The sequence below is a fragment of the Xiphias gladius genome, chromosome 11 (genome assembly GCF_016859285.1).
Source record: "Xiphias gladius isolate SHS-SW01 ecotype Sanya breed wild chromosome 11, ASM1685928v1, whole genome shotgun sequence".
Classification (NCBI taxonomy): Eukaryota; Metazoa; Chordata; class Actinopteri; order Istiophoriformes; family Xiphiidae; genus Xiphias; species Xiphias gladius.
In genome coordinates, this window is record NC_053410.1 from 16,034,940 (window position 1) to 16,061,797 (window position 26,858).

The 26,858-nt window shown below is 40.4% G+C and overlaps 3 protein-coding genes and 1 long non-coding RNA gene across 5 annotated transcripts in view; 2 read left to right on the forward strand and 2 right to left on the reverse strand.

The window, feature by feature from the left end:
- khdrbs2 (KH domain containing, RNA binding, signal transduction associated 2) overlaps window positions 1–4,609 on the reverse strand; it is a 51,125-nt gene extending 46,516 nt beyond the window's left edge. The window contains exon 1 of the mRNA XM_040139808.1: window positions 4,510–4,609. Coding sequence (XP_039995742.1) covers window positions 4,510–4,600 — 91 coding nt within the window. The 5' untranslated portion in view covers window positions 4,601–4,609. The remainder of the gene's footprint in view (window positions 1–4,509) is intronic.
- A 5,197-nt stretch (window positions 4,610–9,806) lies between these two features.
- si:dkey-103j14.5 (isoaspartyl peptidase/L-asparaginase) lies at window positions 9,807–14,409 on the forward strand. 2 transcript variants are annotated; one of them, XM_040139049.1, is made up of 7 exons: window positions 9,807–9,869; window positions 11,065–11,261; window positions 11,974–12,116; window positions 12,353–12,516; window positions 12,809–12,927; window positions 13,218–13,328; window positions 13,883–14,409. In XM_040139049.1, exons 2-7 carry the CDS (start codon window positions 11,075–11,077, stop codon window positions 14,089–14,091), a joined length of 933 nt encoding a protein of 310 aa, XP_039994983.1. In that variant the 5' UTR covers window positions 9,807–9,869; window positions 11,065–11,074; the 3' UTR covers window positions 14,092–14,409. The 2 variants fall into 2 exon arrangements, with proteins under 2 accessions (XP_039994983.1, XP_039994982.1); XM_040139048.1 differs by having other exon boundaries at window positions 9,817–9,922.
- Window positions 13,913–15,491, reverse strand: LOC120796332. Its single transcript, XR_005708366.1, has 3 exons — window positions 15,245–15,491; window positions 14,468–14,522; window positions 13,913–14,020 (listed from the first exon to the last, which is right to left on the reverse strand). It is a non-coding gene; the product is annotated as an uncharacterized LOC120796332 (long non-coding RNA).
- On the forward strand, window positions 15,454–26,856 carry phf3 (PHD finger protein 3). The gene is made up of 16 exons (XM_040139047.1): window positions 15,454–15,609; window positions 16,858–17,108; window positions 19,104–19,220; window positions 19,325–20,645; window positions 20,976–21,252; window positions 21,658–21,709; window positions 22,599–22,713; window positions 22,847–23,003; window positions 23,124–23,240; window positions 23,467–23,589; window positions 23,678–23,822; window positions 23,941–24,127; window positions 24,216–24,363; window positions 24,446–24,535; window positions 24,788–24,983; window positions 25,101–26,856. Exons 2-16 carry the CDS (start codon window positions 16,874–16,876, stop codon window positions 26,849–26,851), a joined length of 5,031 nt encoding a protein of 1,676 aa, XP_039994981.1. The 5' UTR covers window positions 15,454–15,609; window positions 16,858–16,873; the 3' UTR covers window positions 26,852–26,856.
- Window positions 26,857–26,858: the final 2 nt, after the last annotated feature.

The window sequence follows — 26,858 nt, forward strand, 5'->3', positions numbered from 1 at the left end:
CCCCCAATTAATATACTATGTGAGGTTGTGATGTCCTAGAGGACCAAACATACATTGCTCGAATGGTTGACAGCTGCTTCAAATTTGCCTCTAATGACTGAAATGAAAGTAACTTGCTTAATACATTCCAATGTATTCGCAGTATATGAAGAGCTTTGTATAATAAACATCATAGAGACAGTAATTTTGCTTCTTTCGTAAAAGTCCAATGTCATCATTAATGCTGTATTCTGCCCTGATTCTGCTTGTCATGTTTTAAAAATCCCATTTCTGTCTGTCCCTTATTACTTTATTTTGAACTTTCCTGTTATATGTGAATATTCAAGGGGGCACAGTAACATAATCTGATATCTAATATCTATTGTCTGGCTGCTGCGGCGTTGGCTCATCCACTCATTTCTGTTGCTTGAAATGTTCGTGACCTTGGAATTTAATCTTATTCGACCCATGCGCTCATCGTAAGTCACTCTCGATAAGAGTGTCGGCTAAATGCTGAAAATGTAATGCAATGTCTCACTTTCCTGAAATGTAACTTTTGCGTCCTTTTGATAGGTCGTACCGCATGGGGTGGTGTTTATCTGACGCTACGAGCTGGGTCACTGCTGGATACTGAGCGGGCCATCTCATAATGGACACGCTGAAAATGTGAGCAACAATTCATAAACAAGAGAGCGAGGGAGATTAAGTGAAAATCAATTCTTAGTGTTTCCAGACAGAGCTGCACTCTCTGGTGAAGCATCATCCAAATCAATTGTAAGAATGTAAGACATGTCTCTTTTAATACAAGTTGTACTTTCTTACTGAGCAGGCAACTTGTGTGTGGATTTATGTGTTGAGGAAAGTCTACTCTCCTGCAAAAAGTACTTGTTCATTGATATTAGTCTGCTACATGCATATTCAGAGTATGGAATACGATTTATATCTCCTTAACAGTCAGTCATTAAAGCTTACCATCTCAGTTTCTAATTACCGCTCTGTGTTATCGGGCTGACTAAAGCTGAGGCTAAAACGGCTGCTGTACATTGCAAAGGTTCTCGCGCTGTCTGATTAATTTTAATAAAAGTTAAAGGATCATTGCCCAAAATGTGCTGTGAGCTTGTTCCTGACAGACCATTTGTTGAGCATTTTCGTTAGCCTGGAGTTAGTACCACAGACTTAACTCTTACATTCATTATACAAAGCATGCAGCAAAAAAAAAAAAAAAAGAGAAACTGAGACTGTGCTTAACTGCTGGCTACCTCATCGCTTTCTAAGAATATTCCCAGAGAACCACAAGAAGGCGCAGCTGAGCGCTGATGTATAAATCTGAGCTCAAACAGTTTGGAGAAAATGAACATGATGAGTTAAAAACCCAGATACGATGAGGATTACAGGGTTTTTTTGAGCTCTCGCACCGTGGTGTTTCACATCAAAAGGGGAGTCTGCACGGGTAGTTTAATCTGCAGTTCAAATATCTAACTCAAGGACTCTTAAAGACATTAAACTGGCAAAAAAAAAAAAAAATGAAATTCAATAAAGTGGAAACACTGTAAACTTAACAGATGTGAGGATTTTCTTAGGTTCTTCTCTCTTAGGTTTTACTTTACATGAGTCATGGCGTTGGTCCTCCTCCATATATATATATACTTATCTTTTATTCAGAGAAGCTTACATCGTTCGGCTCTCATGAAGGTTAGTTTTTGTTTACTGTCACTGTGCCTAGCAGCATGCGTGAGGACATGTGAGATATCATATACCCTCTCAAAATGCTTAGTGTCAATGTGACAATATAAACCAGAGCTTTTGATTGTAAAAAAAAAAGGGGGGAAATGTCCCCTTTACCCTAAAAATGGAAACACAGCGTAGCACACTCTAGCCTTAGTTTTTGTCATTAACCAATATTCCTCCCCCTCTCCATCAGACATCTCACTGCATCCCTGTCTGCTTTGCTTTCCACCTCATTAATAATCCCATCGGTTTTCATGGCAAAGCTGAGCTACTGTACGTGGCATGTAGGCGAGTACTGCAAAGAAAACCACTGGGATCAATTAAAGGCTTCCCTTTCTCGTCTCTTACTTCAACCCACTTTTAAAACGACTGTGCAGTTCTTTAGTCAGAGGCAAATTAAAGTTCATCACATGAAGGAATTGACTTTTATGTGTCAATCTGAGCAATCATTAAGCACTTACTACACTAAAATGAGCTGACTTTGAGTCCAACAAGGAGCAGTTTTGAGGAGAAATTGGGAAGACTGGTTGAAAACTAACATATAAAGTTATTCAAATAATCCTCACTGTTTTATTGTTACTTTCACTTTCAAAGAAAACAAGTAGCTCACACTCCCATTTGAAAGAGAATTATCTGCACCCAGCCCCTGGAAGAGCTTTGTCTCACACTGCTTTAAATATCTGCTGAAAGAAAGACAAATGATTTTAGAGGCAACAATAACTTAAACACATAACAAATCCATTTCATAAATAAGGAGCTGTTATGGTAAATCCATGTTCTGCAGTTTACTGTGCACATTGTGAATAATGCAGGATTACATGCTCTTGTATTCAGTGATAAATAGCTGTGAATCTGTCAGCGCAGTTTATCGTGCTGTCCACTGATATGCATGATTCTGTATTATACATGAGCATAGACTGACAAAAACGATAGCAACTGTGTGAAAGTGGTTAAAATCATGAACATTATTTCACAGGCTGCCCACAGCTGATTACGTTGAACATTTTCAGAGTTGACATTACCACTAACTGAACTGACAGTTTATTATATTGATTGTTCACTACTGTGTATGATGAATGCAGTTTTCTGTGCTGACCTTGCAACCTTGATTCTTTTCAGGGAAATACAAGATATTCTATTGCAGTGTATTACAGCGGTTTTTGTGTATAGTGTTATACTGTATTGTAGTAGACTGTACTGCACTGTATGGCATATTATTGGGAATTGCGAGTGAAGTGCAAGTGTATGTTAGTATTTCACAAGACCTGCTTTAACTGAATGAAATTAATAAAAAAATGAATTTTAAAAAAGTCGGTGGGTGAATGCCAACACAACTCCATCTTAACATGCTAATTGCTGTTCACTGTGGCAGATATGATAGAGACAGCATTTTTTGTTTTTGTGTCTTGGCTATGTGTGTCAGCCTTGGGTGAATCTGGCAAAACCTACTGTGTGCCAGATGATCCCATCTGCATCACGGTTAGCGACACGCACGGGACTGTCAGGTGTCTCATCAACACATTTCAACAGGAAAGCTCAAGGGGCAGAAGCACCAGAGCATAAACACTGTGTCCAATCAGAGCACGCTAATCTAACGCACAATTTGACTTAACTCTTTTAGCAAACATGTCAAAAACAGTCTTACTTTAAGACTCTCAAATTGGAAAATCTGGAAGAATGGAGATTACAGCAAATGTTAACATTGAAGTACATTTTACATCTGATACACTATGTTTTCATACAAGGGTACAGTACCAAGTGTTGTGTTTGCTTACCTTTTAGTATTCTAATGTAATTAATGTCCTGTACGCCCACGTGGGCTGAGCACCTTTGCCAGTATGAAGAAGTACTTTATATGCTGCAGGCTGGACCTGATTATACTGCCCCGCTGGACAAACTGTGACATTAAGGCAGAGGAAAGACTGTAGAACATATGTCTCCATGGCAGCGAGTGCCTTCTGTGACCTTGATGACAGTGTTGATGTAAAGAGAAGGTGACTCTCATGCTAAACTAAAATCACCTAAATAGTTGATTTAGCAGTTTTTCTTTGCCATATTAGAATCTATGCCTGCCTTCACAAATGATATTGGCAGTTACTAGACATTTCAGCCCGCGCTGTATGTCTCAGGTAGAGTTCTTAAAAATATCAGACTGATGACGACATTTGGTCACTGGGCTTAGTTTCTTTTAGCAAGAAAACTCGGGGAGGATGTCAACTTTGTGCAGCTTGTTTTGGTCCGATAAAGAAATTACAATAGTACACTAATTGGATATGAAATCACAGTGTTAACATAACAATCCTAATCTTCTTCTATTCTATGCTGAACAGGCATTGTAATTAGTCCTTTCACTATTTCCCCCCTTGAAGCCCTAGAGAACTGCTCTGTGAACAGTCTCAGTTGATTTTTTTGGGGGTGTCTGGTGCCAAAGCTTGACCTTGGGTTAGAATGAGAGGTGATGACTCTCTGACTTTACACACACTTTACTTCTTTTTTTTTTTTTTTTGGTCACCGCCTTTCTCTACTCGATGGTGGAAAGCCTCAGAAAAGTTCTGCACGGGAGCCACAGAGCAGCGTCTACATCAAAACGCCCAGCGCAGTGAATTCACCGCCATCAAGCGAGCGTTAAGAGTCAAGGGCAATGTGTTAAAAAAAAAAAAAAAAAAAAAAAGATCACATCAGGTCAGCGTACTTCCCCCGAAATGCAACGCAATGGTGTTTTCAGTTGTAGGGACCGTGGCAAAAAAGGCACCGATAAGCAAGTCTACAACGCTGAGAGTACAGTAAAAATACCTGACTTACCTTCTGCAAGCAGCCGCACCGCATGCACAAAGGAGGGGTCCAAGCTGTTTTTCTCGGCCACTAATTCAGGTAAGTACTTATCTGGATGCATTGTTATCACAGCCGACCTCTTCACCGGCCGCGCAGGTGAGACTACAGGACTGCTCGGCGTCGGAATGCAACTATAAACCTTCCCGCTCCTGCCGTCGGTAGCCCTCACTCCGCCAGTCCTTATGAGCACCACGAGCAAAAAAAAAATTAAAAAAAAACCCTACAAGAAAACAAAACAAAACCAAACAAACCCAAACAAAACAAACAAACAAACGAAACAAAAAAAAACAAACAAACAAAAAAACCCCAACTGGTCGTCCTAGGTCTCCGGGATGGTGACTGGAGGGCGAGTTGCGATTCAGAGGTGTGAGCCCATCTCTGCCACCGCTGCCTGCTGCCTCTCCTCGGCACCCCGCCAGACTCCCAGACTCACTGGGTCTGCAGACCGCGCTGCTCCCCGCCCCTCAGCGACATTATTGGCCATATTCTGGGACTGGCGCTGCTGGGAAACAAAGACGGTCCCCGCTGAGCGCATACCAATTGGGCAACGTGCTCGGGGGAGACGGATGAAGAAGTTGAGGTCGCAGGTGGACCGGGCTTTGGCATTGGTCCCTGCAATAATCTCGCTCCAAAATGGTGGATTCAGTTGCTTTATTAAAAGTTTTATGCAGCTTATGCTGACAACAGTCAATTATGAAGAAGAAGCAAGAAATTATAAGGTGCATTTGAGAATACTATGCAACACTATAAATGTAGTCTGGCTTCAATGGGTTAAAAGAGACATTGGCCTATAGTTAAGTTATAGTTATAGGCCACTGTAAACTTGTTATTCAGCACCAGACCATATTATAAAGATATCGTAGTGTATTTTTAGTCAGGGGAATTTGAAAGGCTATCAGCAGAGATGAAATTATAACTGACTCTGATGTGATAAAGATTAATTATAGCTAAATCAGTAATGTCATACTAGTAAGAGATAATACCTTATCAACGGGAAACATATCTTATCCAATTACTTTCTCGATTCAGCCGAGGCAATCCGTAATGTAAGGTGGCCTGTGAGTTTCTACTCGACTTCCCAGAGTTCACCACAGAGTAGCTTGTCCTTCCGTCAAACCCAGCAATGCACTATATGGTCACTGGCAGTGCAGCCTGAGACAGTAATGGCCTCTGTGTGGCTGTCCATGGTTCAGAACACCACCTGCCTGGCTGAGATTTCTCCCGCTGCTGTTGCATCCCAGGCTATCATTTTTTCATTACATGTATTCTAATTTAAAGAGTACCAAGAGAGTAAACAACATGACGTAATTACTTTCTTTAACTGGGCTCCCTTCAGTCCGCCCTCGCAGCCTCAAGGGTTATAAGACCTGATCTACTCCAACATCTCTGTTTAGCAATTCCGAGAGAAGTTTTGCTGTACTACTATGGAGTGAATGACTGTTTGGGATCTTAATGAAAAGCTCGGCAAAATTATGCCCAACTAGTACCTTTCTGAATTGAAGTTGAAGGGAGCAACATCAGTGCTCTCGTTTCTTGTTTCCCGTTTGCTGTGGATTTGAGTTTGGCTAATGTATACATTTCTGAGGATATCCCCCCGTTTGTTTTCTCACCCAGTCACTTGCCATCCCATTCCCATATACAGTCATTTTGTTTAAAGCTCAATTAAAACAAAACATGGTCACACGAAAGAAAGTATTTTCTTTCGAAAGTGACATACTGTAATTTTCTTTATTATTTACAGTAAAGCACATATGTATACCGTACCTATACAACGCCCTTATTTCATAATAAGATGTTTTTCAGTTTATATTTGTTGGCTAGTAAAAGAGCAGTGCTGCAATCCCAGCACAAGAGTCAGAATAATGTAAGATTTTCTCTTCCTGCCCTCTAAATGATTGGAGATGGCCTAAATGTGGCTCAAAGAGGTCGAGTCAAGAGGAGCTCTTTCTGTTTGGTAAGTGAATTACTTGACACTACCTACCTAGAGAAGTTTTAATGTCAAGTGAATGCTTCATTAGGTCCTCACGGAAGCAGCCTCAGTGGTGTCAGCATTGTCAGCATGAACGTTTGCACCTCATACGAAATGCCTCTCTTGTCTCCTAGCTATGATATTGTCTTGAATCCTAAAGTCATCTGCAGCGCAGCATGCTGGCTGCCTTACTTAGTCACAAATTAGTTTTGAGCAGAGGAGCATGGTGAATGACCAATTCTAGCTCTACTTCAACTTTAGAGAATATTCTGACTGCGCTGATCACAGTCATAAAGACTGCGGGGGGACTACAGACACTGGTGTTAGGTGTGTGAGAGTTGATTTTTTTACATTACTTCTGCTTCTTTTCCCATTATATGCACCGGTTTGGTCGAATGATTTATTGTTAATATTAAAACTCTTGTCAGAGTAATGACACACAACTACATTTGTAAAATATAATATTTTTATTTGTGAGGTGCTCCACTACACATTAAGGGCTGACTATTTCAATAAAATTGAGACAAATTATATAATTTCAAAGTCTGTGGATGTGCACCAAATTTTAATTATTCTAAATCGAATTGTAGCGACTGTGGGTACATGTTGTGATCATTCATTACCTGGAATTTCCGAACAGTTTCTCTCCATTGACCTAAAGTGTCTTGGCATTAAGCATGAGTATTTAGCATGAAGTTACTGTGCAGTAGATAGTTTGTTTGGGAGACTGAAAGATGTGTGTCATATGTAGGTTTGAGACCCCAGAACACCCATGTGGATTCATTTTAAATGCTATTATAGACACTATTTGATTAACCAACATTTTTTTTTCTCTGTACATCTGTATAAATATTTAGAATTACCAAGCAGGCCTAGAAGGGGCCAGTATTGATCATAACTTCACACTTGCATGTCCTCGCCACTTTTTAAAATTAACGATTCAGTTCTCTCTGAAATGAGACACAACTTTATTTTTCGGCTTGACAGCCTTGAACAAATGACTTGGCCCGTGGCGGCCGTACTGTCTTTGAGTTTCATGCTTGCTGGACCTTCATTGATGTAATTTTATTCAGTAAAATGATTCACAATCCTGCCAACATCACGGTGGTTACTAATGGTACTAATGGTAATGATGATTATGTCTGTTATTATATATTATTATGTGTTTTAATCTTGTAATCCTATAGTATGGTTGTAGCTTTAGACTAAAGCAGGCAGACTGAAATAACAAAACAGACATAAACACACAGAATGTGGTCCTTCACTGTGATGTTGAAGGAAAGGGAAAGAAAATATGAGCAGGGAAAGTAGCTTGCACAATGGTTGTCAGTGCAGAATGAAGACTTATCAGACTGTTGCATGTTAATTTGGACAGAAAGTATTGTGATCGACTCTTACAGTGTATTTTAACTTAGACACTTTATATCGACACTGAAAACATTCCAAGTTTTCCAACTATGATTTACAAGATTCTCACAGCACTCTAGTGGCCAAAGTGCAACATTACACACTTCACTGCTACAGCCATGTGATGCAGATAAGCTGTCAAAGGTCTGATTTCTCTGTGTAGTATCCCGGTTAACTAGCAGTCTTTTCCTTTATTACCAGAGGATCTAAGACGTGCCCCAACTCTGACTGCCTTCTAATGTTGTGTTCATCCCTTCTTTCTTCTTTTAAAATGTACTTTAAAACTCGATTTAAATTGTAAATGTCTGAAAAGCACTTTGAAACAACCTTGTCTAAGAATTATGCTATTCTTTTTGCCCTGCCTGTGCTTTCTTACAGTCTGTGTATTTCTACTTCTTTGCCTTGTGTGTTTAGTCATTCACTTTCAATATTCCGTGTGAAGATGAAGAATCAAAATCCATCATGTCTCTATTTTGTTAAGAAGGGAAGTGTTAAGGGTGATGGTGACTCAGACTATTATGTATTCATTGATTTTTAGCACAATTCAGGGTCTGGTGCTGCTTGTACTTGCATGGAGTTCAACCCTTTTTATATGTGCTAAGGTTTGTAACTTTATGTATCACTAGCGGCAGCTGTTCTCACGTTGCTTGTGGATGGTATAGGGTTTGCTGTTTTAAACTTTTAATTGTTTTTCAAGTCACGTTTCCTGCCTGAAGCTCCAGTGTGAGATCAACGATTAACGAAATCAACAATCTTTTGCTTTGGGACACCAATACCAAGAATTCTTCTAAACTCTGTAACCCCCCCCCCCGTCAAGTGATTTATTTCCCTATAACTTGAAGGTGGTGATAACTATGTGGCCAATGCTGAAAAGGCTGGTCCTATGCCCAATGTGCCTGCTATGCCAACTGATAAACTCTGTCCTACCAAGCTGGGCAGATTAAACTAAAACTGTGTTTTTAAACTTTGTTTTCAAAGTAAAATTCTATAATGACGATGACCTTTATAACATAACCACTACGAATGGAAATAAAGAATACAGTAGGCTAGATACTGTACATGTGTAACACAAAGTAAATATACATGTAACAGAGCTGGCCTGTGAACTAGAATAGGAAGCCAGCGGGGTCCCCAACCTGTAAACTTTATGTTTATTTTTGTTTTGTTTTTGTTTTTGTTTTTTCAGTCAAGTTTGAGTCTGAGGAGGAGAGAGATATGAGGAGCACCGATCATGTTAATGCCTATGGACACACTAGATAATGAGATAGGGGTGCAAGTCGCCCTCATCTGTTCAACATCAAAAAGCAATTTAATCAATTTCAGAGTGAGACAGAGCAAGTGAGATGGACTCTGAGAGACTGAAAGAGCTAGGGCAGGACTGGGCAGATCGCAGTTTTTCTCTCTAATATGATTTGGTATTTATTTTCGATATAAACAAAAACAAGTTCTGTTTTGAAGCCACGTCCATTGTGTACTTGGGGTGATATTACTTTTTTGTAACGGCAAAATGAAAGAGATCTGATCGGGTAGAACGAGATCATGCCTTGATGCCTGATGGGACACAACTCAGACAGGTTTATCAGGCCTACTTGTAGAGGCTTATCATGACCGGTGCCCTGTGGATAGGCTTCAGCTTTTTAGCTCGTCTGGTGAATTTTTGTTTTCTGCCTTTGTTTCTTACCAGCCCTGTAAAATAGCTGCCAGTATGACAAGTATACTTATCCATGCAGAGAACTTCTGGAAAACAGACACTACATTCCTCTCTACGCTGACCTTTTACTTTAAGATGGTTATTCTTTAAAATTCAACATTCATCGAGTAGGGCAACTCGGATTTTATTTTGAAAGGTTTTACCGGAATTATGATGTTGAATTATAGTAGACTTCACATTAGTGTGAGGACGCAAGTGGCGAGGAACGGGAGCAAAAATACTTGTCAAGTCCCGCGAAACCACGTGAGTATGGCGGAGGGTTTCTCCCCAGGGACGAAGTGTGAAGATCGGGAGAGGTAAGAAAAGTCCGGTGCATGTTACCTCAACCAGCTGTGCCCCACCAATAGCAGACTAATCAGCGTTGACAACTGTTTACTGTATCGAATAAACGGGTCCAGAGGATGTTCGCACGTGTCCTGCGATGTAGTGCTGGAGCCAGATCAACGCCCCGGGGCATGTGGGAATCACTTGAAGCTTGCACCAGATGACTGAAGAAATCTTCCAACACGAACCAACACGGAGCCACAAATGAGAGAAATGCCAATAGCGCTTGGATTACAACTACAGTGAATCAGAGTAGTTTGACGGAGGACTCAATGGAAGTGTAGACTGCATGTAAATGCATATGATTCAGTCAGAGCTGCTGCAGTTATACAATGTTATGGCTTGGCCAGACAGTTAAATACTCACTTGAAAAGTACATGTTTACATTTTTTTTTTTTTTACCTGGGCGGGTTAACTATGATCAGTAAAGGCTTGGTCAGAGACACAATGGCTTTTGATGGAAATGAGGTGGAAAGGGGAGATAATCGGTCGTATTAATGATAATCATAATAGGTCAATTTCAAGAACAAGGAGGTAGAAAACTGTGAGGGTGTTAATTTGAAAAAAGGCAGCAGAAAACGCTATTACACGTAACTAAAATACTGAAAGTGTAGTCGCACTGCTGAGGAAAAAAGTCGAATGTTTACCTGCAGATGACTGATAAGGTCAAGTTTCGAAGTTCATTTTTGACCTTGCAAACAACAGCCGACAGAACAGTCTCACCTCAAGGTCCATTTAGTAGCTTTTCCGGAGCTTTCGATCACATAAACTGATCTTGAAAAATGTTCAGTGTATCTTAAAAGGCTCTTCCAAAATATTTCGAATTGGTACAATTTTGAATTAAAACAATTTTTGGTTTATTCTAGTTTTGGGTCTTTTTTTTCAGTAATTCTTCTCAAATTGTACTTTGGTTTCTTGCTCTAAATCATAAAAAGTCTACATGAAATGGAACCCTCTGAATTTAGGTGTTTATAGTATTGATTGTGGCTCTTGGAAAACAGTGATTAAACATTAACGCACAGAGAAGAATGTGTAGACATTAGTAAACCAATATTTCCTCCGCTATGACTTTTGTGAAACTCCATAATCTAATTTGTCTTTTTTTTTCCTGCAGGAACTTAAAGATGTCAGCAGTGGTAGTCGTGCATGGTGGGGCGTGGGCCATACCAGATGAACTGGCAGAGGCCACTGTTAGTGGAGTAAAGGCCGCCGCTTGTGAAGGGTTTTCTGTGCTGGACAGAGGAGGAAATGCAGTGGATGCTGTTGAGGCAGCTGTGAGAGCTATGGAAGATAACACTGTGTTTGGTGCAGGTACACAGAATTATTCTTAACGTGTGAAACAACAACCCACCTACCTGTCCAGACAGGAGACAGCCACTGTTCACCATCTTCTTCATTTATTCAGTCAGCTTTGTCTGTTGTACACTGTCTCCATCTGCTGGTGGTGATCCCAACATCCACATAGACCCCATTAAGAATCTGGGTCAGCAGAGGTGGTGTCTGATTATGGCTCATCTTCATAATCCAGCATTAGTCCCAGTTGGAGTCTGCAAAAAAATTTAATCTACATTTCAGATTATGTCTATAAACTAGTCTGTCTTGTCCGATATATCTTATATTTGCACATCTTGCCAAAGCACATGTAGATTTCTGTCAGTGTGAACACATTTTATGCACCAAGCGAGTCAATCAGTGATGGATCAGTCGTTAGTAGTGTGCTCTTTTGCTGCTTTCTTACTGCCTTGTCACATGTGAAGATGTAGCAGGACCAAACAATAGAATACATGGTAACTGATGAGCGTTTTAGTTTTTAACCTCTGCACATAGTTGGAAAGAAAACATCTCCATTCTCTCGCCATGTTTCTAATGCCTGTTGTTGTTAGATTTTATTTAGTTGCTCAGCACTGGCTAAGGCCCTCCAGTTTACATTAGTACTCAACACTTTGCTGGCACCATTAGCTGCCTCAAATGTTTGTGTGAGCCGTTGTTTAAGTTACTTGATGATCGTGACATTTACTTACAGGACATGGAGCAGCACTAAATACTGATGGAGAAGTGGAGCTGGATGCCGTTATCATGGATGGATGCACACTTGCCAGCGGTGCTGTGTCTTGTGTGAGGAACATTGCCAACCCTGTGTCACTGGCACGGGCAGTGATGGAAAAGGTGTCAATCTTAAATGCTCTACTTTAGTCTCTCTTGAACAGAAGCAGAAGATCACTGATGGTTAGAAAGGCTTTGATTCAATTACTGATCTGGCTCCTTTTTTATAAATGCTTCTAATGGCAAACAGCGTTTGTGTGCAATGAGCTGAGTGGTTTTACCCAATGATGAGAATGTTGTAAAATACATTTTCTATTTTAACTTTTTCTTACACCTTTGCTGCCGTGGAAAAATGTCAGACTGCCCACATCATGTTGACAGGCAGAGGTGCAAACATGTTTGCAGAGAGCATTGGTATGGTCACAGTCCCCACTGAGACACTGGTGACTGAGTATGAGAGGAAAGAATGGGAGAAACACAAGAACTATATTACTGGAGTAATGGAAGATTTCAACTCTCAGTGGTAGGTATCTGCCGAATTTAACTTCAATTTCTTTATAAATCTGCACACATAGAGCACACATATTTCCAGCCTGGATAGCCTGACAATATCCTGAAAAAAAAATTAATGTACACTACTAAATATAAATGCTCTACTGTAAAGCATTACAGCTCTCCCCACCTTATCGTTTAACTTACGTGCTGTTCACTTGCAGTATGGAGGCTTCTGGCACTAAATACACAGCTATAAATTAGCTCATGTACAATGCCACACATGGTGGATGTACATTGAATGTGCTTGTTTCTGATTCTAGGGCCCATGATACTGTTGGGGCAGTTGCTGTGGACCGTGCTGGTAATGTTGCATGTGCAACATCAACTGGAGGGATCAGAAATAAAATGGTTGGCAGAGTAGGAGACTCTCCGATTATTGGTATGACTTCATTAACTCGGATTTCCTTCAAATAGCAGGTTTACTCTGTCAGCTGCTGTTAAAATCAGAATAAATTGAATAAGAAGTCATCATTACAGTTACTTAATCCAAACAAGTTATGATTTCAGATCCAATTTATAATTTCAGTTACAATCACAACTTTTTTTTCATTTTTGTTGAGTTTAATTTATGTTAGTATTTGGGGACACATTTTTTTTTTTTTTTTTTTTTTTTTAAATATGTGATTTAATGTTTTTTTTTTCCACCTCATGCTCTCTCTTGTAAATTAGGCTCTGGAGGATATGCAGACAACTTGAGTGGTGCAGTGTCGTGTACCGGTCATGGAGAATCCATTCTTAAAGTCACACTGGCCAGACTCATTCTTTCACATATGGAACAAGGTAAAACATCATGCTTTTAAACTCTCTACATACAGACTTTATCTGATCTTAATATAATTTGATGTCACCACTTGTGTTTTTAGGGATAATCATTGAAGCTCCAAACAGTGAAATTATTGAATGAATAAGATTAAAATAGCGTGAATGCTTAATGAGTTTAGTATAATTTAGAGACATTGCAGTATTGTATTAAGCTTGTCATAGTTATTTATTTATTTATCTTGTGTGGCAATGCAGAATTAATGCAGGTGTTGTTTTTGAGCAGGTTTGGATTTGATGGTATGGTTTCAACTATGGCTGCAGTTATTAATTGAGGAGTTAGTTAAATGAGTGTGAAGAAATTAGATAGGCAGAACTCAAGGAATGAAATGTGGTCCTACCTGTGTAGTCTGAGTTCCCACTGTAATAAAAAGTTGGCTGTTTTAACATTCAGGCTTTCAATAGCACAGGTTTGCAAGTTTTCAGAAGGTCCTTTTTATCTAAAAAATGGCAGCAAGCACAGTATTATATGGATATTTTAATCTGTTTTCATATTTTCTTCTTCCCTCATGCAGGTAAATCAGTAGCAGAGGCTTCACAGTTGTCTCTGCAGTACATGGGGGAACGTGTTCGAGGTGCAGGAGGTGCGATTGTAGTTTCTCCATCAGGGCAGTGGGCAGCCACATTTACCACAGAGCGGATGGCTTGGGCAGCTGTGGAAAATGATGTTCTGTGTTATGGATTAGACCCAAATAAAAGATTACAAGAGCAGTTGTCCAAATAACAATTCAGTTTTTTAGTCCTTATTATTGTATTTAACAATATAATAGGGAACTGTATTTCAAATGTGTTTTGTACTCATTTACTATGGTTTGGATCACTTGACTTGGTGGACATGTGCTACTGTTGTCTGCAGCAAAGTTAAATTAGTAGTGTTTTCTTCTGTATAATCTGTTATGTCAAAGCATACTGTATATACAGTGAAACATAAATTGTAAAAGGTGGAGAAGATAAATATTACAGTACACAAGTCTCGAGACCCATTAGTCACTGGAGCAGCTAGTCCATACATTTTACTAATTTATCTTATTGCATATGCAAATACAGGATGTCTGCTTTACTTTATTAAAATTTGTTTAAAAGTAAGCTTTTTTCCTCACTTTTTTTCCAAAGAACTGCAGGACCAGTGGGTCTGGAAGTCTCATTCTTGAAAGACTGTAGGTGCATTAGGAAAGATCAAAATGTGGATGACACATTTACATTGAATGTGCAAGTAATCAGAGGTGTATCTGTGTAAGTGTCGTCACTCAAATTTGATGGACCATCAGTATATGTCAGTATTCAGTCTTTGTGTGAAGCTCATTCTGAAAGTCAGAAAGAAAGCCATCATCCTGAGAGTGCCTCCCATTTTAGTAATTATTTGCTTGATTGGGTATCACTCAATAAAATGAGCTCTTAAATCTGAGCCGATTAATTGATACAAGTACTGTATGTCTCTGAAATGTATCTGACTTTTTTTTTTTTTTTTTCCACCAAAGGTCACTCAGTTTTTTATTTGGCCTGCAGCATTGTTGGTTTGGTTTCACCCTTCGAAACAATGGCTGCTCAACCAGAGACACTCTCTGTATGCAAAACTGATTCAGAATAAGAATTACAAAACAGGAACTCCAGGAATTTAAGATAAGAAGGAGGGCGGCTCTGAATGGCTTGCTCACATGGTGTATTTCATTTTTATAGCAGTGTCCTCCTAGACTGGATAAATCTTTCTATAGCTTATTAATTTGTTTCAACTTTTGGGTTCTATAAGTAATAGAAATGTAGATTAACATAATTTTAAACAATATTTTAATTTTCTTTCCAGGCAACAGAATGCCAAATATTTGAATGTGTCACTTTAACAAATGGAAGTAAATTAACATTTTTATTTTTTTTTTCACCTGAATAGCCTCCTTAAATTCCTCTTTCCGCCACGGAACGGGACTGCTGAATGCTTTTGAAAAGTTGACTCAGATAAACACAGTTTTCTCTTCAAGGCAGCTAACCGGCCTAAACTCTCGTTTTCTAAGCACGAAGACTAAGAAGCTACCTGCTGTGCGGACCAGAATTTGGGTCAAAGTGTTGCGTCTGTGCTCTCCGCTGCCATGCTACCTGTAAACACAAGCCACGTGACGAGCGACGCTCGCCATTCAGGGGCTTTGCAGCACCGGGGCGAATGACGGCGGAGTTTGAGGAAGTTACTGGGAGCAGCTGTGCTAGTATGTAACCTTACGCGAGTTAGATACGGCACTGCAGCAAGAGAGGGGTAAGAGTTTTATATACGTGAACAAAGATAAATCTAAATATCGAAACGGCAAGCGTTGGAACGGATGCATGTGGGCGTGCTTGCCTAGCAGCACTCAGGCTACAAACAAACTTGGTATCTAGAAGGCCTGAACTAACGCGACTTAGCTAGCCTGAATGACAGATTTAGCATCGAGCTGTGTAACTAAATATTCACACATTATGTGCAACATATTTTAGCTTTCCCGGCACACACGTTTATTGATGCAAATGCCGTTTGTAATTACAATGCTAAAGTTTAAAATAGTGAGTTGCTATAGGTGGTAACTTCCTCCATAAGTTACCGTTATGTTAGCTTGCTAACATACGTTAGCAGCGCGTTTTACAACGGGTTGTTGTTAGCCGACCTATCACGTTAGCATGCTAACTAGCAAACACCTTACTGGCAGAACCTGGCCACACGTACTCGGTGTTTCATGTGGACACTAAGTTATATTAGGTGATATTAGATCATCCCGCCTAGAGACCCGCACCAGTTTTTGAGATCTAAGTAGCTAACGTTGTTGGTTTATTCACTGCTCAGTTCTGGCCTGCTCCAGTTGTGTACTTTATTTAAAAACGTTAAGTTACAGATCATTTAACATTAGTCTCACTCTTAAAAGGCTTTCTAAGTTGGCCATAGGAATAGTTTTCTTGCACTTGCTTAAATATAATTCAAGCCCATCGGCAGTGCACGATTTAGGGCTATGTAAACATTGATGAACCACGGAAATAGCAAAAAAAAAAAAAAAAAAATGAGGAGCTAGCGACGTTGCTACAACGTAGCAGGACAGCAAACCATGTAGCATTTACAGCTGGTAGAGACAACCCAGAGGCGAAGTTTTAAGCTGTCTGTCACACTATGTACAACAACTTTGAAATTTATCTAACGTATAGTAATGTATCTAATCTAACAGTTATAAACTACAGACAATACAAAAGTACTTGTAACGTTGTTAATACTGTATGCTTACCTGTAGTTATATCGAGGAGTTGTCACAAACTAGTTTGTCCTTCGAAACTGGTGAATATTTGCTCAGATCCTCACCGGCTTGCTTATATTAGACCATAATGGTCCCCTGAGCCTAGTCAGATACATTCTGTGCTGCTAGGATGCTGCACATGATGCTGGATAGCTGTCTCGAAGCATTAACAACATAATTTAACATAATCAAAATCAGTTACTTGATTCCTTTTTTCCCTGCACTCTGTCTGTGTTGTTTTGATACAGGAAGGCAGCAGCATTCATGGATATTGTGGACACCTTTAACCATTTAATACCCAGTGATCAGTTGGATGACTCCCTGATAATAGGTCAGAATTTGGAGTGTGAAGCCAGCAATGAGTTTGGGACAGATCTCCGACTGGAAGATTCACTGAAGAACATGCTCAGTGACAAAGATCCCATGTTTGGATGTGCAAGCTCTCAGTTCAATCTGCTGGACAATGAAGACTCTGCTTTTCAGGTTACTGGCACCACAGGTATGCCAACAGACAAGATATATGGTAAAAATGTCTAAATGTAGATTTGTACTGATTCCAGACATTGATTAAAAGCTGACTAACACACAGTTAGGTCGTTAAGTATTGGGATCGTAACACAATTTTGGTAATTTTACCTCCGACAACACCACAATGGATTTGAAACAAGGCCATCAAGATGTGATTGAAGTGTAGACTTTCAGCTTTAATTCAAGGCAGTTTAATAAAAACATCACATTAACTGTGTAGGAATTACAGCCATTTTATACATTGTCCCTCATTCTCAGGCTCAAAAGTAATTATACAATTGACTGACAGTCGGTTTCGTAGCCAGGTGTGGCCTGTTCCCTCGTTATTTCATGACAGTTTAAGAAGATAAAAGGACTGGAGTTTATTCCCTGTGTTGAATTTGCATTTGGCAGCTATTCCATGGAATTCTCAATATGCAGTCCAAAGAGGTGTCGGACGAAGGAGGCGAAAATTAGACTGAAAAAACAAAACAACCCTATCAGATAGATGGCAGAAAATTACGAGTGGCCTAAATCAACAATTTGGTATATTCTTAAAAAGAAGGATTGCACTGGTGAGCTCAGCAGCACCAAAAGACCTGGAAGGCCACAGAAGAAAGCTACAGTTGATGATCACAGATTTCTTTCCTTGGTAAAGAAAAACCCTTCACAACATCTAGCCAGATGAAGAACACTCTTGAGGCGGTAACGAAACAATGTCAAAGTCTACAATCAAGAGACGCTTTCATGAATGTAAATACAGAGGGTTTTACCACAAGTTGCAAACCACTGGTAACACTCAAGAACAGAGAGGCCAGATTACACTTTGCAAAAAAAATCTAAAAAAGCCTGCTCAGTTCTGGAACAAGATTCTTTGGACAGATTAAACTAATATTAACTTGTACCAGAATGATGGGAAGAGAAGAATATGTAGAAGTAAAGGAAAGGCTCATGATCCAAAGCATACCACGTCATCTGTCAAACATGGTGGAGGCAGTGTTATGGGTTATGGCATGGGCAAGTATGGCTGCCAATGGAACTGGGTCACTGGTGTTTACTGATGATGTGACTGCTGATAGAGGTAGCAGGATGAATTCTGAAGTGTATAGGGCTGTACTATCTGCTCAGATTAGGCCAAATGCTGCAAAACTGATAGGATGCTCCTTCAAAGTACAGATGGATAATGACCAAAAACATACTACGAAAGAAAACCAAGAGCTTCTCAAGGTAAAGAAATGGAATATTCTTCCCAGGCCAAGTCAGCCACCTGACCTCAACCAAACTGAACATGCTTTTCACTTATTAGGGACAAAACTGAGGGCAGTAAGAGCCACAAACAAGCAGAAACTGAAGGCTGCTGCAGTAAAGGCCTGGCAAAGCATCTCAAGGGAAGAAACTCAGTATTTGGTGATATCCATGGGGCCAGGATTTCAGGCAGTAACTGATTGCAAAGGCTTTTCATCCAAGTATTAAAAATGAACCTTATATTTATAATTATGTTTTGTCCAAATACTTTTGAGCCTATGAAAACGAGGGGCTTTGTATGAGAGTGGCTATAATTCCTGAATGGTTAATGCTATATTTTTGTTCAATATGACTGATAAAACAAAACACCTAGGCAGGTCTCCTTAAAGTTGATCCGCAGGGAAAATCCTCACTGTCAACAGTGAGGACTGTTTTTATGCAGACACTCTAATGTCAGATATCACATTCAAGCAGTGTTTTATTTAAGTATTTAAGCTAAAAAATCACAACACTAAATGGTTCAAAGCTGAATAGATACAGCAACTGAAAGCAGTAAAATCTAATAGTGGTTCAGTGCATTTGTTTTCATTTCTATCAATTTTATTATAATTTCAAGGGACAATATACAATGATAGTGTCATTGTAAATCTGCCATACACTTTTTTTTTTGGTAGATTATGTACCCTTCATATTGATACACAGGGAGATAAGCTACACTTTTTCTTTTGCCTATTGTTGGCAGGTCTCACCGATAGTTCAGCACCCAGAGGTCTCAGCAGTGAACTGACGGCTGCAGAGACCACACAAGTCAAGCGACCTATTGGCAGGCAGAAGAAACGCCCACGTAATTTAGTATACGGTAAGGTGGTGCTCGTTTACATGTCTGTTTCCACCATATGAATTCTTTAAATTAGAGATGGCATGACCCATTTGTCCATGTTTTGCTTCTTCATGTCGAAACAGAATATAGTGGTGGACAACAGCCTGCTAACACAGCCACCAACACCATGACCCGAGGACGACCAGGAAGGAAACCAGCCAACAGGCTACAGAAGTCATTTCTCATTGAGAAAGGAGTTAAAGGCGCCCAACTAAAGAAAGAATTAACTCTGGGAGGGCGCATCAATGTTAATGATCTTGATGGTGGATTATGGTTGAATCCTATGGTTGTATTGAGACGACTGACAGTCACAATTGGCGGATTCAAGATTGAGTTGCTTCCAGGACCCTCTTATACACAAAATGTTGATACAAGTCAGTCTGCATGCTTTGAAGATGGTATTGGTAGGGGCATAGGTTTTGCTGTGTTGCCGGATGATGCTGTCAATGTACAGAATCCCATACCTGAGAATGTGGCAGAGACGGTTGTAATTGAGAAGAGCTCTGCTGCTGATGCAGCCCTTGGGCTGGGGCCGTACGTGAATCCTAATGATGTACAGACATCTAATGGGACATTAATAGGGAGCCCCTGCACGCAAGAGACAAAGCTTGACAATCAGAGTGTTACAGGAAAGCAAAAGCCAGACAGTAAAGGAAAAGATGACATAAAACAGCCACAAAGCAATGAGAACAACAGAACTACTGTTAGTAAGACTGATGGTAAGGAAAAACAACAGACTGTGGCCAAAAGTCTACTTAAGTCTAAACAAGGACTGACTTCTAACAAGAATAAGGACTTGGTTTCATGTAAACCAAGCAGCATGATTAAGGAGCATAAAGTATCCCAAAACACGCCATCAAAAATCATCCAAAGAGGTGACCTGCACAAAATGAAATCTCTAAAGGAAAAGAAAGAGAGTGCACCGTTGAAAAGGCCTGCAGAAAACCCCCAAAGTGAGTATGCTACTAAAGTGCAAAAGATACAGGCCACAGGAGATAGTAAAGTGAAGCCAAAATTACCAAGTCCACCTAGCTCAGTAGTGAAGAAGAGCCCATCATCTGGCAGCCGTGTTGGTGAGCAGCAGGCACAAACCAAACACGCTCCTCCTCACAATACCTCCAAAGTTGAGACTGCTCAACCAGCGCAAGGTCGTCAAAGCCATACATTGAAAGTGCCCGAAGAAGGGGGGCAGGAAAAGCCCAAACTGAAAAAGCCAGAAAAGATCCTTCAAAAACAGAAAAGTAGAACTGCAAGAAGCATCTCTGTGGATGAGCCACAGCTGTTTATTCCAGATAACGCTCCTGCTGTGAAGAAGGAAACAGCTGAGGAGCAACCTGCTAATAGTGAGACTGTATGGGATGGAAACAACTGTTGTGGTCTGTGCAAGAAACACCACAATAACACGTAAGTGTTGATCTTCACCTAAATATAGAAGTATTATACAATATAAAAGGAATATTGTTATATTGTTACAGACTTACTTAGTGTATGTTGTAGATTTAACTTGACAGGGTGAAACAGAACTGTGAACAACATTGAATTGATAGTTCTCATTTACTCAGCACAGCATTCAATATTTCAGGGATTTTGAGACTTGAGGTGATAGACATGATGGAGGGAAGGTGAAAGCTAATGAACCACAATATATGCACATACTGCCTTGCGCTCTGGTACTCTGGTGATCAACACGATCATTTGCAAACACATCTTTGATAACAGCCGTACTTTGTCTAGGTTCATGGTAGGCTGCGGTCGCTGCGACGACTGGTTCCACGGTGACTGTGTCGGTCTCGATCTGACAAAAGTACGTGAAATGGAGGAGGAGGACCAGATGTACGTGTGCTTGAAGTGCTGTGAGGAAGAAAGCAAAAAGGTGGAGCCTGAGCTCCTGAGTGCAACCAGACCGGAAGTTCAAGAAAAGACTGAGGTACAGGATCATAAGCTGCCTCCAAAGCCCAGACCAGGACCCTCCCAGACACTCGCATCAGGGGCGGTCAGACCAGTAAGAAAGGTAAGCACTTTCGCCATGAGTTCTTACGATAAAAATGCTTGCTCATGCATTCAAGAAATTTGTCTTTCACGTGAAACACAAATTGTATTTGTTCCCCCAGCTAATTCATCCTCAGATATTAATCATAGCCTGTGTTACCACTACACAAGGGTTTGTGGTCTTTTTGCTTTTACTTTGCAAGAGGCTTGCACATGGGTGTGTGGTTAACAGTGTACTCACCAAAGTTTAATACATTTTACTGCACATAAAACTCACTGAATTTTTTTTTTAACCTTTGGCTGAGGGGTTATGATATTTCATATGTTACCTTTTTCACGTTTGAATTTCGCTGGTATTTTCTTTCTTAATGACGGGGAATATTAATAATATGACTAATGTGCTTTTCGCACTTTCCTCTGAAAATAGGATCCTGACAGAAGGCAGTCCGCAGATGTTAGAGATGCAGCTTATAGAACAGGTAAGTTATTACAATTTTTGTAAATAAGATCAAATGAAGACCATCACAACATAGGGTGACAACAGGTTTTTTAATTTTAAATTGAAACCTTTCTTAGACCTTTTATACTGCCAATTCAGATAAGATAAATTTCAGCACTAAATATGCTCAAGACTTTAAAAAAAAAGTTCTGTCAACAAAATCAGAAAATAATTACACTTTAGGAGTCTTCTGAAGCCAAATTCAATACTGGAATGCTACAACTACCCATACGCTCGTGACTGGTGAGATTTGATTGCAATGTGGTGGTACATGTGGGTGTAGCCTGTTGCCAGTGTAAAAATACCAATGAAAGGCCGTGTATATTTAAAATGATACAGGCAGAAATTGTCTCCTAGCTCAATGTTTATATTTCTAAAACTCAACAGTTGAGTTTGAAAACATCAAGTGAGTGGGGAGTCGCAAATACTGTTGGGCATTATTAACAAACAAAACCAAAAAAGAATGAGGGACTCTTAAAATAGCTGCCCACAGTTTAGTTGTGTTGCTTCTGTTGTTGCTGTTTGCTTCAATATTGGGAACCCAATTTCAGTGTCAGTGCAGTTTGTCTACACATTGTTGTGGTCAGATCGGCTTGCTGAAGGTCATCCACGACTACATCTACAACTTGCTTGCTTTGCATTCTTTGTTCAATACAGAACAAAGGGGGGAGAAAATCTCATTATCCTTTCTTAGATATTAGACAACAGTGAAAGTGAAACATTCTCCATATCAACTGTGTGTGTATGTCACATTCTTGTATCATACAATTTTGTATCATAACTCTGCGTTGAACCTTTAACTATTTTGTCATCCTTGTTTTCAGGTTACTGTCACTTGCTCATGGGATATTGTCATTCTGTCCTCACAGGCATTCAGCTGAAACAAGAGGCAAAAAGTAAGACTTCAGCTTCAAAGAAACCTGTGTCTGTGGAGGCAATCAGGCGAAGTGTGCGTGATTCTCTGAAAGAAATCCTTATACAGAGGTAAGAATTTCATGAGAAAAAGTAATGAAAAGAATTGTATAAATGCTGAAATTTACATGGCATTCAAAGTGTTTTTATTGAAACACTTTACAATTACCTGTTTGCAACACACGTGATGCTTTCTGCATTTTAGGTTGAAGGAGTCAGATTTAAACATCTCAGTGGAGAGGGCCTCTGAAGTTGCCAAGAAGACAGAGAGAGAGCTTTTTCACCTGTATAAAGACACTGACAACAAATACAAGAACAAGTATAGAAGCTTAATGTTTAATCTCAAAGACACTAAAAATAATGTAAGTACCATTTTAAATCAGGCATGATTCACGTGTAAGGTGTCTTGGTGTTATATTTCAGTTGTAACATAAATGTAGTTCTAAATGCTTTATCCTTATTTATTTTAATTTATTTTTTAGGTCCTCTTTAAGAGGGTTCTCAAAGGGGAAATTTCTCCTGGTAACCTAATTCGACTGAGTCCTGAGGAACTGGCCTCGAAAGAATTGGCTGCTTGGCGACAAAGGGAGAACCGACATGTAAGAATTGCTTAAGTCTTTGCTGTAGATTTTTATTGCGTAAAATTACCCTAGCTCACGGTAATTCACCTAATAGTTCATAATAATTCTGATGTGAAAGTTAAGCTCAGCAATTATTTTAGTCCTTTTTTTTTAATGTCTTTTTTTCTCTAATGGATGCTTGCATATTGGAAAGCAAAATTTTCAGTAGTCCTCTAAACAGCAATAAGTTGCTGTCGTTTTACAGACGATCGAGATGATTGAAAAAGAGCAAAGAGAGGCAGAGAGACGACCCATCACTAAGATAACACACAAGGGTGAAATTGAAATTGAAAGCCAAGAACCAGTGAAAGCACCTGAGCCTGCAGAGGTAAGGGACATGTCAAATATTACTCTGCATTATATATACAGCTAAAAGTGGGTGACATGCTTGAATTTCATTTTCCCCCTCTTCTCAGCTGGAGCCTCCTCCCAAAGTGACGGAAGTCTCAGCAGAACCTCCAAAAACTCCAGAGAAGAAAGCAGAGAGTATCAAGACGGAGAAAGACACTACTAACCAACACAAGTCTCATTTATTTGACCTACATTGCAAAATCTGCACAGGTAAACCCTGAAATGAGCAAAAATCCTGATCTTAGCCATGAAACTCTGTCTTTAGCAAAACTACTTTATCGATATCACTATTCTTAGTTACTGAATTCTTACTTTTTTCTCCTATAAGGTCGTATGGCGCCCCCTGTGGAGGAGGCACCTACCAAAGTGGTCAAAGTTGCTACTACAGTTGTCAGGAGGCAGTCCACCAGAACAGAGGAAACAAAGAGCACAACCCCACCTGCAATAGACGATGACCTGCACCTCACTGTTTTAGAGGAGAGCTTTAGAAACGCTCAGTCAAGCTATGAAGGAAGGTAAGTCGTTATTTTCTGCTACGCTGCGTTGTTTTTGTGTGTAACTTGTTTCTACAAGATTGCACCATTGCTATTATATTTGTCACAGGTCAGATCATGTAGCTGGAAGAGATGAGGAGGCCGCTTTCCTTTCCAACCTGAAGTCCCTGTGGCGAGGATTCATTCACATGCACTCTGTGGCAAAGCTTGTGACAAAAGCTTTCCCAGTCTCAGGCATTTTGGACAACTTGACTGAGGTAAAGTGGACACAACTGAACATATGTAGAGTTTTAATAGCTGTTACAGTACTGTCGATAAGGTTTCTCTACCCCCCAATAGGACCTTCCAGACAGCATTCAAGTTGGTGGGAGGATAAGTCCACAGACAGTGTGGGACTACTTGGAGAAGATTCGGGCAAGTGGAACAAAAGTGAGTTGTTATCAGCTTTCCCTCTTAAAATGATCATACAGCCTATAGCTGGGTTCAGCCATTAAATACAATCACCCACAATTACATATGGTTAATTGGGATCTAGAGCAGCTCAGGCTTAAGTCCAGACATTTAACATTCAGATTTGTAATGTCGTGATGCATTTTAGAGCTGTTGCATTGAATCCTTGTTCTACTTTACTTGTACATGGATGGAAGATTTTACTGACACATGCTTTTTCTCATTTTAAAGGAGGTGTGCCTGATTCGCTTCTCTCCTGAGACAGATGAAGATGAGATCTCCTATACCCTTTTGTATGCCTACTTCAGCAGTCGTAGGCGTTTTGGGGTGGTGTCCAATAACCTGAAACAAGTGAAGGACATGTATCTCATTCCCTTAGGTGCCACTGAAAAAGTTCCACATCAGCTTGTTCCCTTTGATGGGCCAGGTAACCTGAACGCTTTTCACCTATTTCACCTATTTTCACGTGGATAATTATTTTCTCTTAGTAATTTACACAAACATTTCTGATCTTTCGAACTTAATTAATCTTTGAATTTTACAGGTTTAGAAAACAACCGTGCCAACCTTCTCCTTGGACTCATAATACGCCAGAGATTAAAAAGGGATTTTCTTCCAGTGGACGTGAGTGAAACTGCAAGGATTATTCCTGAAATCAAGCCCATCACCGTTTCCACTAAAGAAACCAGAGCACCAGAGGAGGAGGAGAAATTTTTCCTCTCTTCCTTAACTACTACGCATAAAAAAGAGAAGGATAAACCACTTAACACTACTGAAGATGTTGATGCACCAATTACAGAGGCCTTTGAAGAACCATCTGCATCAGAGGAGACCAACAATCAGGAACCACAAAAACCACTCCGCTTTCTTCCAGGTGTGTTAGTAGGCTGGGGTGGGGAATTGCCACCTCTGCCAGATGTAGGAACAAAACCTGCTACTACAGCAGAGGACACCCCGAAGACCCCGCCTGCTCCGAAAACAGAGGCATTAACTGGAAACTCAAAAAGTCCAACAGCTGCTGCACCACGAGAGCGCTTTGTCATCAAAAAGAAAGAGGCTAAACCTGCTAAAGCTGAACCGGAGCTCTCCAGCCCGACGGATACATCTACTGCTAACAACTCATCGGGAAAAGATGCTGCAGTGGTGACCCATGGTGCGCACATCTCTCTGAAAGATAAGCCTCCAGATGTATCGACTGAAGCATTCCTGGCAAGCTTGTCAACAGCCCCTAGTGGGACTGAAACTAGCAGTGCTGCCTCAGCAAACAAAGGCGATGCTGGCCTTTTGTCTGAAACTGAAAAAGGAACGCCTGAAGGGAATTCTTTGTCATTATCAAAATCCCAGGCTGCTTCAGATCACACAAATAGCTCAAAACCTCCTTTAAGTGGAATATTGAAAAAATCCTCAGCATATTCCAATGTGGATGAAGATAAAACAACGGTGCTACAAAAGGATAAAGCAAGCCAGCCAGTTCCTTCAAGTCCTAAACCTGTTACAGTGTTGAGCAGCACTAGAAATGATCCAGTTACACCATTTCACCAAGGATATTTACAGCTTTCTCAGGCCAAGAACAAGCCTGAGGAACAAAACCAAACTGCTATTCAGTCGTTTCCTAGTGAAAAGGAAGATCCTGGCATGTCCCAGACTGGTGCTGCAGTAACTCCAACAGCATATCCTCCTGCAGTGCAGGGACCACAAGCAGCGCCAGCTTTCCCAGCAAACAACAGTGCAGCACCTTTCCCAATGCAACAGCAACAGCCTCAGGTACTTGGCAGCTACGACTACCCAACTGGTCCTCCTCCTGACACTTTCTCCGCCCCTAACACCCAGGATCAGAATCATAGTACGCCATGGGCTCAGGATGGCACTGAACAAGCTCTTCCTGGACTTCAGTCACAGAACCCTGAGAGTCACTGTCAGCCATCTGAGCAACCTCCAACCCTGCCCAAAGACTACAAGCGTCTAGAAGAGCGATACAGTGACCCGTGGGAGAGACCCCGAAACACAGAGGACAGAGACCACCACGGGAGACACAGCCACCACAAGGAATCCCATCACGGGAAAAAGAGCCGACACCATGACCGGGAGCGGGAGAAAAAGCACGATCGCAGCTATGATGACAAGTACAGAGAGAGGAGTAGGCACCATGGACACTCAGATGACCGTTATGGTGAGAAGAGGAAAGAGAAGCACCACAGTGATGACTACAGCAGCCGTCACAAGGACAGACACAGACATAGACGGGACTCTGATTATGAGAATGGACGGAAAAGTTCAAAAGACAGTTACTCATAATGATGTT